Source organism: Hibiscus syriacus, unplaced genomic scaffold (genome assembly GCF_006381635.1).
Source record: "Hibiscus syriacus cultivar Baekdansim isolate YM2019G1 unplaced genomic scaffold, ASM638163v2 tig00005939_pilon, whole genome shotgun sequence".
Lineage (NCBI taxonomy): Eukaryota > Viridiplantae > Streptophyta > Magnoliopsida > Malvales > Malvaceae > Hibiscus > Hibiscus syriacus.
In genome coordinates this window covers 1,406,400-1,416,110 of record NW_024062073.1, presented here as the reverse complement: position 1 = coordinate 1,416,110, position 9,711 = coordinate 1,406,400, and the positions used below count along the sequence as shown (strand labels likewise).

Sequence of the window (9,711 nt, the reverse complement as noted above, 5' to 3'; positions counted from 1 at the left end):
ATATGATATGCACCGAGTTGCCCCTTAAAGTATTTTTAGGACTTTTGTCTCCTGAAGTTTAAAATATTACTCCGTTTACCTCAAATCGTTAATTTCGTTAAAAAATAAATTGATGACCAATCACAATGTATCATGTTACCTTTAATTTTTATTTTCTTTATACGAATAATTAAATATTATTTTAAAAAAATAAAATAAATAATATATCAAAAAGCTTCCTACTTTTCCCACCTTCACTGTCAAACCTTCTCTTTCCCTAACTCCAACATCTATGTTTTTCCTTCGTCACTCGATTTGAGTAGATTATTAACCAAAAGTGCTTCCGGCTTTCGGTGTAGAGAGGAGGGTCGTTTTGCAAGAAAAGAAGGTTCCTCCAAACGAACTTCTGCAACACAACATCACCATTTTTATAGCTTTTTAATTTGAGTCAGTGATTTTTTACTGAAAATGAGTTATTTGGGAATATTTTTGCGTTTTAAACAGAATTTTGGGTCAAGAACTCTTTCATAAACATTCCCGATAGCCCCTTATTTCACCATGTGTGTATGACCCTGCCTTGTTTGCTTAATCATAGATGTAAGGAACTAAAGAAACACTCGTGCAGAGAAACTGTTCGTTGTTATCGGCACATTAAATGATGAAACTCGATTGTATCGATCAATGATGAAAACGCACAAAAGCATATATTACCATGAGAGAAAAAATGTTTCTTCGATACTATCTATTAAAAACTCATTTTCACCGCAAACTAACCAGACCACTTAAATAATCAACACAATCACACCACGTCCAGAAGACAAAATAGGTAACTCATAAAGTACTGAAATAAACTACATAATTGTCCACTTCCATAGATTAAGCAAGCTCCTTCCAATTCCTCAACGATTGGCCTTGGCAACACACTCGATTTCATCCTTCTTCTTGATGGCATAGCTGCACAAACGAGGCAATAACATGAATAAGAACGACAAGAGCATCGATCCAAGCAAACGGAGGTGAAAATCCGGTATTGCGTAAACGACATGTGAAAAAGCAGTTCCTAGTTTCAAAGAAAAAACAAGTTTCCAAAACAGAAAGTTCGAATTTCTTTATTTACCTGTTGGATGATCCCTTTGCAGCGTTAATCAGCTCATCGGCCAAACATTCAGCTATGGTCTTAATGTTTCTGAATGCAGACTCACGAGCACCAGTGGTTAGGAGATAAATGGCTTGGTTCACACGATGAAGAGGAGAAATATCAACAGCTTGACGCCTTACAACACCAGCAGAACCAATACGAGTAGCATCCTCACGACGCCCACTGCTACATCAAAAGCAAAAACCTCAACAAAGAATGATCCAATAAATCTAACTCAATCTCTTAATTAACATTTCCTGCTACTTAAGAGGTTAACATCAGCTGGAGATACATTTGAAAGAGGAAATATTGAACTTAAGGTCTTATAGCCTACCTGTTGATAACCGCATCAACAATGACAAATAAACGACAAATAAACTAATGTATTTAAATTGAAATTAGAAATATGTTTTTATGATATTTTATAATTTATATTCTAATTAATATATTATTTTCTCTTTTATTCTTTTTATCCGTTAATCTTTAAAATTTAAAATATGATTAATTTTTGAGTTTAGCCTAAATACATCTATTTAATTTAGTATAATAATTAATTATTAAACCCCTTTACAAGGTTTTAAGTCTTACTCCCTCCTGGGGATGAGCATTTGATCGAGTTGAGTCAAAATATTTCGAGTTATTCGAGTTTACGAATCGTATTTTACAACTCGGAGTTAACTTGAAATTTTTTATAATCGAGTCAAATTTTCGAGTTTCTATTTAAATTTAATTGTAAATATTTACAATATTATGACATTATTTGATTCTAGTTTAAATAGTATTTTATAATCATATACACTATATATATATATGTATTTTTTTCATATGTGATTTATATATATCATACAAAGTTGAGGGACTCGACTCAAACTTGAAAATTAATATACTAATTACTAAAAATTTTGAGTTATTCGAGTTGTATTTTACAACTCGATTTGAACTTGAAATTTTTTTGAGTCAAGTTTATGAAATTACAACTCAAAGCCAATTCGAGTCGAGTTTTTTCAAGTCGAATCGAAAAAAATTGATTTTTCGAATCGAGTTGAGTTTTGCTCACCCATAATCCTTCCTCGTCTATTATCATTTTATTAAAAAACAATACATGATATAATAACTCAATTCACATTAAACATTTGAGCATGTTGATTCAATATTTTCAACAACAATAATAATAAACTATTCCTTAAACATTAAAATATTTTAGCAGCGTTTTTCTGTCATATAACTGCGTTTTTAAGCACTGCTAAAAACCTTTATGGCACAAAAACAAATGCAGTAAAAAGCGCTATTGAAAAAAATACCGCAAAAGGTAGCGGCGTTTGTGTATGTTTTTAGTAGCATTTTTTTACAAAAGCCACTAAATGTCATTATATTTAACGGTGATTTTTCCAAATGCCGATATTTATCTTTTCTTTTATAGCGTTTTGTCCGAAAAATGTTGTTAAACGTTGTTACATATAGTGGCGTTTGTTCCCAAAACGCCACTAAATGTTTTGTCATATAGTGGCGTTTGTGAATGTAAAACGCCGCTATTGACTACATATATAGTGGCGTTTTTTGTATAAACGCCGCAAAAAATCTAGAACATTAATTTTCAAAAATGTCGGTATTGACTATGTATTTAGTGGCGTTTTTTATACAAACGCTGCGAATCAAAACTAATTTTTCAAATGTTGTTTTCTACTCTTTTGCTAGCTAAATTTAACATGTAGCATTATCCAATAAACTTGACATCCATAACAACAAACTTGAAATCCATATCAAGAAACTTGAAATCCATAATAATAAATCAAAGTTTACATTAAGGTAAAATATGATGTAGTTCAACATTGTTAACTACAATAAACAATAATAACACCTAAGATGGTGGACTCTGGGTTGATTTTGTCATATCATATGCATCATAGCTTGAATTTGATTTTGAAAATCTTTACATTTTTCTGATATGGTGCTTCTCTCTCTGCTTTCCTTGCTTCAGTTTCGACTCCATTTCGATATATGTCGCTTACCCTTGACAAATCCATCCAACTCTTATCCATTTCGTATTTATGGATTATCAATTTCAAATGTTAATTGCTAATATTATAGAGAAAGTAAGCAACTAAACATAAGCATTACATTTAATTTTACAATTGAGAACATATCACAACAAACTAAAATTCACAACCAATATATCAAATAATTATCAAATAGATTACCTGGGTTAACAGTTAACTTGGAATGATAATGCATCTTCTCGAGCATTCTCTCAGGATTTCAAGAAATGGTCATCAATCTCATTCAAAACCAACATCAAATTCACACTAGAAACGGCCTTCACCACTCCTTTCACATCATGCATCTCCATAGCTATCGCCATTGTCGTCCCTTATAAAGATTTCTTATAAATCGATAACATTAATGATTAAATCGTTAGTTTTGAAATATCAATGGAGAAAAGAAAAACATTAATGACTGTTTATTTAGTTTATCAAAGATTTCTTATAAATTGAGCATATACTGGAATGGGAACTGAAAATGGTTGTAATCATATGAAGTGATATGCAAGACTTCATCCATGAGAGAAACTGTTTTATTAACTCCGATTACCTCGTTCTTTTTTCAATGCTCAAGGGTAACCTCCTCAACTGCGGCAGAGAGTTTTGCATTGATCTTTTCCATTTCATCCAGCTCTTTCATTAGAGTCTAAAAGGGGGAATCAAAATGTCAGCAAAGCACGTGAATTTTATCAATGAAAAGAAAGGCCGAGTAATGAGGCTATGATAATTAACAGAATCATTGTTCAAGAGGAAATGAGAATGTCCAAAGTTCTAATTTCCCTTCAAATACTAACAGAACAAAATTTACCAAGAAGCTAAAGACCTATAGGAATTTTATTGAAACATCTTTTTCTTCTTACTTCCATCTATAAAACAATGATATATAATTTGAATTTGCTAGTGTTCTTTGCCTTGTTCTTTTTAATATTAGTACAAGTAAAAAGGCTATCTTACACCAAAAAATAGAGACTTCAATTCAACCTCTAATACTCAAAGCTTAGACATTAACGTGGACCATATCACAAACAGATAGCCGAAACAAAAATGTGCAACATCACAATTCATAGAATCCCAAAATAGGAGAGCAGCAACTGACAGATGTGATAAATGTATTAATGTCCCTTTGGGCATTATAAAAAAAGACACTGATAGAAATATTAGGATGCTCATAAAAATACCAGACCACGTCATAAGATCAAACATACCACTCGGCCTTCGGTTGCTGACAGGTATGCCTGAAGCTCTGATTCAATAACTTTAAGCAATGAATACGCTCCAAGCATATTCTTCTTTTCCAATTGACAAGCTATTTTTAAGAGTTGATGCCTTGCAAGATGCTTGGTCAGATGATTGATAAACTGCAAAAAATAAAAATAAAAAAATGGAGAATGCTTATTGGCAGTGTATAACTAGGAGGGGAAACAACTTTAAAAAATTCGTGACTGTTGTTCAAGTGGTTCTGAGACTAGTAAAAATCTGAACGCTACACTGGCCCTTGATCACAGTATGTCAAACATATTTAATTAGAGTGTGCTATAAAATACGAATTATTTAACTGGAACAGTTATCAACTTCCGTATTTTTCACTGAACTGGTATATTTTCTCAAGAGGAAGCATCAAGTCTAACCAACAGTAGAGATGATTGAATACAACTGACATGCAATAGGAACATTTTTTTCTTAACAGGTACTGTAAAATGGTGATTATTCCACGTGCCTGTTCTTAGTTTCTCACCTAAGCTAAATGCATTATATCTCCAATAAAAACTAAGAAGCAAAAGCTCCATGGCCCTACTAGAAAATTTAGGATATGGTTCTGCTTTTTATGGGAAGAAAAGAAAAGAAGCCCAAGCAAGATATAAAGAAATAAAAACTTTTGAATAATAGCCGAACATACCGCTTTTTGTCTGCTAATATAGAACTCTTGCCGCATAACCTTTAGATCATAATCACCTAAAAGGAGATAAAATTACAATATGATTTCTGACATAATTGTTGACCTGATTTCCGTTCTCAAAAAGAAAAGCAGGGAAACTCTACCTTGCAAAATGTATATGTCCTGGGTTGCGCTAACTCCCAGCAAAGATCTGGAATAGTCTGGAAAAAGAGAGGTGGAAACAGAAAAATAAAGAGTCAACTTAAGTAAATCCCTGACCTCCAAAAAAAGGACTAGGACATGTAGAAATACAATCATTTATGAACATAAGTGATGGCAGATAAAGTCACAACCAGCCCAAAACATAAGTGATGGCAGAAAACACCACTAAACATCTCATACACCCCTTATGCTGAAACCACAGCCACTTAACACCGGATATATAGGAGATTTGGGTAAAATCAGGAAATGCAAGACAGAAAGAAAAATACTCAAGCAGACCTCGGATAATAACTTCTCTTCTTTGTGATAAAGGTTTGAAACTTCTCCGACCAATTCAGCATGCTTTCTTCTGCAAATTATTATCATGAGTATGTAACAATCATAATAAGTAGGTAGATTTCTATAGGTCTTTCCAGGGATGATGAGCCACAGCCTTAAGAAACTCGGGCCTTTTTTGAAGTTAATTTTCAAGAGTAGAACATTTCTCAGTCTTATGATAATAAAGTGATAATTAAGTCTATATAAACATTTGATTATAAAATTGTGGTTGGGATGGACATTTTTTATTAAAATTTATTTTTAAATGATTTTTTACCATATCTTGCTAACCCCAACATATGGATTCCCTAAAAGCATATCAAAGGCATTGCCCATTACGGCAAAGTTCATTTGAACACAACAAGGTGTTGCTTCACAGGATCAGTTAAACAGCGAGATGGATGCAATTAATCAAGGAATTGGTTAATGAATTGAGAACTCAAAGTCTTGTAAGCTGAGTGCCTGAATTCTTATAAATAATGAATTGAATTGTAAAACAATACCCAAGGGAATGAAGATCAAGATGAATATGAGCACATAACAGAGAACTTTCAAATTCTTCCTTTAATTAAGCTTTTGCAAAGAATCACACGTGAGAAAATGAAAAGGCCTTCCAAATATTCACCTTAAATGTTCAAAATAACAGATAAATACACATTCCACGACTCATGTTCCTCTAACAGCAATTTTAAGAAGGTGGGTCATTAAAATACATAGTTAACCCCACCTATTTTTAGAAAGAGGTAAATCATTGCACAAAGCCAATTGCTCCAAAGGACCAACTTGTATTCTCGCACAAATGTTACATAGTAAAATTCAACATGTTGCAAGTTTTCTTATATCAATTGGTGTGGCTTGGCCGGAATATTGAGCCGATCACGAATGACTCGTTGCTCGTCCTCCTACAATTAAATAATTCCAAAAATTGATGATTTTGCCAAATTTAAGTTACCAGATAAGAAAAGTTGTTGAATAATGCAATGAAAAAAATCTTCAAATAATGTAGTTTCTCAAACATGTGTGAGGACCGTTGTACTTTGTGATGACCCAAGCATCGTGCCTTTGAATTTTCGACACTCTGATCTTCCACTTGCACTCTGGGTCATATTTAACACATTTCGCGTATATGGTTTTCTGGTTGGACTCTGCAACATGGACATCAACATGGCTTTTGATGCAATACTCTTTAATCGCCAGCGTAACTTCATTTTTTCCTCTGAATTGCACCCCAACTGAAAATTCACCAGAATTTTCGAATGATTCGGCCATTTGGTACGGAGGTAAATGTGGCATATCTGAGAATTCAGGTGCCCTCATCGCATCATAATCTATCTCGTACATGTGAGGAGTAGCTTCATACTGTGTCGAAACTTCATCAATGGCCAAGTCAAGTACACTTCCACCAAAAAAAATTATCATCGTCGCCCAAAACGGGTTTTTCGGTTTCTTCATCTTTGCTTGAATCATCATGAATTTCTCCTCATCAATTTTCAGCATCAATATTAACAGTCAATTCTGAATGGTGTATGTTTCTCGTCTCATACTCTGCTGCTGTGGATGTCCCACCGACTTCATTTCCACTTTCCAATAGTGCCATAAAACTGTTTGGGCACCTGTATATTGGGTCCTCAAACTCACTATCGAAAGCCATTTCAGATGGATTTCGAGCCACATTTCTTGATGACCCAAGAACATCATATATGTTACGCACATCAACAAATAACTCAATAACTGCAATATTTGTTGACTCATGTAATCCAATCATGGTTCCAATATAATCATCTTCTTCAAGTGGTACTGCAACATATCTGACTGGGTTGAGACATATCATAAACCTGTACATCAAACCATCAACTGCAACTCGAATTTTTCTTTCTTTCTTCTGCTTCATTTCTACAAATGTGATGTCTCTTTTGAACATCATATTTATTAGTTTTTCAGACTGAAAAACAACTCCGACCTCATTTTCCATAATCTGTCCATTATAATGGACAATCGTGAAAAAGTGGTTGCTCATTTTCTCTACAAATAAAAAAATATATAAATTTAGAATAAAAAATTTGAAAAGATAATTTCATAAATCATTAAATAAATAATATAATATACTATTATATTAACATAATAATAAATCATAAAATACTTCAAATGCAAATACAATTAATTCACACGTACTTCACTGTTTCAAATCTTACAACAATATAGTTTGAAAATAAAATATATTCGACCAGACCAAATGTTTTCCCTACAAAAATATCCTACGTATTTAATAAAAAGATTACAATAAATTTATTAAACTCAGAATAACGAAAGAAAAATACGTATCAAATTCTTTAATATGCTCCTTCTTTCAATCTTTACAAATGGAAAATGTTCCCCGTCTATTACTTGCTCACTCTCCCTTTCAATCTTCTCACTCTCCCTTTCAATCTGCTACCTTTTTTAATTTTACAACTCTATTCTTACCCTCCTTCAATCATACATTTATATAGTTAAATTTTTATTATTATTTTATTATGTTACAGCTGTTTGATTAGATATCAGCATGTGTTAAAAGCTGAATTTTTTCGATGCCACAAGTATAGGTTGCATGATGGTGCCACATGTATAGGTTGCATGCGTATGTTGAAAAATGGTGTAGGTATCGAATAAAGCTGATACGAGAGAAGTGGTGGTCTTATGGACCACCATGCATCTCCCACGTTGAACATGCATTGAGCACACAGTGACATAGGGTGCATGAAGGTCGCATGTTAACCCATTGAAGGCTGTAATATAATACAAAAATTATTGCTGTCATGCAGCAATTACTGCTGCTGCATGAAGGCATGCAGAGGTGATCACGGGTCGAAGAAAGGTTGCATGGAGCACACGGTGACCTAGCGTGCATGGGTCATGCACGCGAGAGAAGAGCTGCAACAACGAGGGAAGAGAGAAGAGTTACAGCAACAACGATGCTTGGTCGTATGGAGCACTTAGCGACCTATGGAGGTCATTCGGAGCACTTGGTGACCAATGATAACACTGTAGCAATCGCCCCATTCAAGCAAATAATTCTTCGAGTATATTATTTGAAGAACTTTTTTCATTGCATTATTCAACAACTTTTGCCCTTAAATTTCAATGGTTTTTTTATCGAAGAAATCATCGAAAATATTGTAAAATTACTGAAACATCTTTCGATCAATATATAGAGAAGTGCTACTCTTTTGTATAGCGTGGCACGAAGGCACGTTTTATAAGATGCCCTTTACTAGTAGGGATGAGCATATGGGTCCCGAATCCGACGGGGTCTAACTTGACCCGATAGGATCGATTTTTTTAAAGAAAAATATGGTTTGAGTCGGGTCAAGTTTTTTAAAGGTGATGTTTGGGTCGGGTTGGATTCTGATTTAGGGTGAAAAATACCCGACCCGACCCAAAAAAATAATTTTATCTTATATATTTAGGAATAATTACAATAATACCCCTTTATATATTATTTTTTTCAATTAAATAATTGTTTTTGAATAAAAATAATATTTTTTATTATTTCGGGTCGGGTTGGTTTCGGGTTGGATTTTATCTCAAAAAATCGGGTTGGTTTCGGGTAATATAAGAGTGAATACGAGTGGGAAATTGAGTGAAGAGAAGGAAAGAGAGAGAGATTTTGAATGAATGAAGAAGAAGAAAGAATATATTTGAAGGTAAGTATGGATTTTTTGTTTCGATTATTTTATTTATAAATTAGTATAGATGAATTTTTGGTGGTGTTGTTTCAATTAGCAAGTTTAGATTATTCTTTTTGTTTCGATTGTGTGTAAATTAGTATAGATGATTTTTTGTTGTTGTTTTGTTTCGATTTTTTTTGTTTAGATTAATTGATTGTTGTTAAACATTCTTTTCATATTCGTTCAAATGACATAACAAAATCAATAGCTTCATCTTGACGCTCAACATATTTCCAGCAATTTGGGATTGGTGTTGTTATTATTTAATTTAATAAAATATTATATTTTATTTGAGATCTAATTATTATTATTAAATGGTAAAAGTTTATTTTATGATTTAATTAAGACCTACAACAAGTCCTCCATCATCCAATCAATATTCCCAAGAAGCCACATCAATTGATTTAAGATAAATTACAAGAGGCTAGATTT

At 33.0% G+C, this 9,711-nt stretch overlaps 1 protein-coding gene across 1 annotated transcript; it reads right to left on the bottom strand.

Moving 5' to 3' along the window:
* Nucleotides 1–788: 788 nt before the first annotated feature.
* LOC120200318 (40S ribosomal protein S5-like) lies at nucleotides 789–3,476 on the bottom strand. Its single transcript, XM_039201193.1, has 4 exons — nucleotides 3,405–3,476; nucleotides 1,452–1,495; nucleotides 1,097–1,300; nucleotides 789–933 (listed from the first exon to the last, which is right to left on the bottom strand). The coding sequence occupies exons 1-4, from the start codon at nucleotides 3,474–3,476 to the stop codon at nucleotides 879–881; spliced, it is 375 nt and encodes a 124-aa protein (XP_039057124.1). The 3' UTR covers nucleotides 789–878.
* Nucleotides 3,477–9,711: the final 6,235 nt, after the last annotated feature.

Excerpts from the sequence above, each read along its gene's own strand:
- LOC120200318 (XM_039201193.1), bottom strand. The coding sequence starts at position 3,476 with ATGGCGATAGCTATGGAGATGCATGATGTGAAAGGAGTGGTGAAGGCC. Across the intron at positions 1,496-3,404 it reads CTAGTGTGAATTTGATGTTG|TTTATTTGTCGTTTATTTGT; the intron begins GTTTTGAATGAG and ends TAAATACATTAG. Across the intron at positions 934-1,096 it reads GCAAAGGGATCATCCAACAG|CTATGCCATCAAGAAGAAGG; the intron begins GTAAATAAAGAA and ends TCGTTTGTGCAG.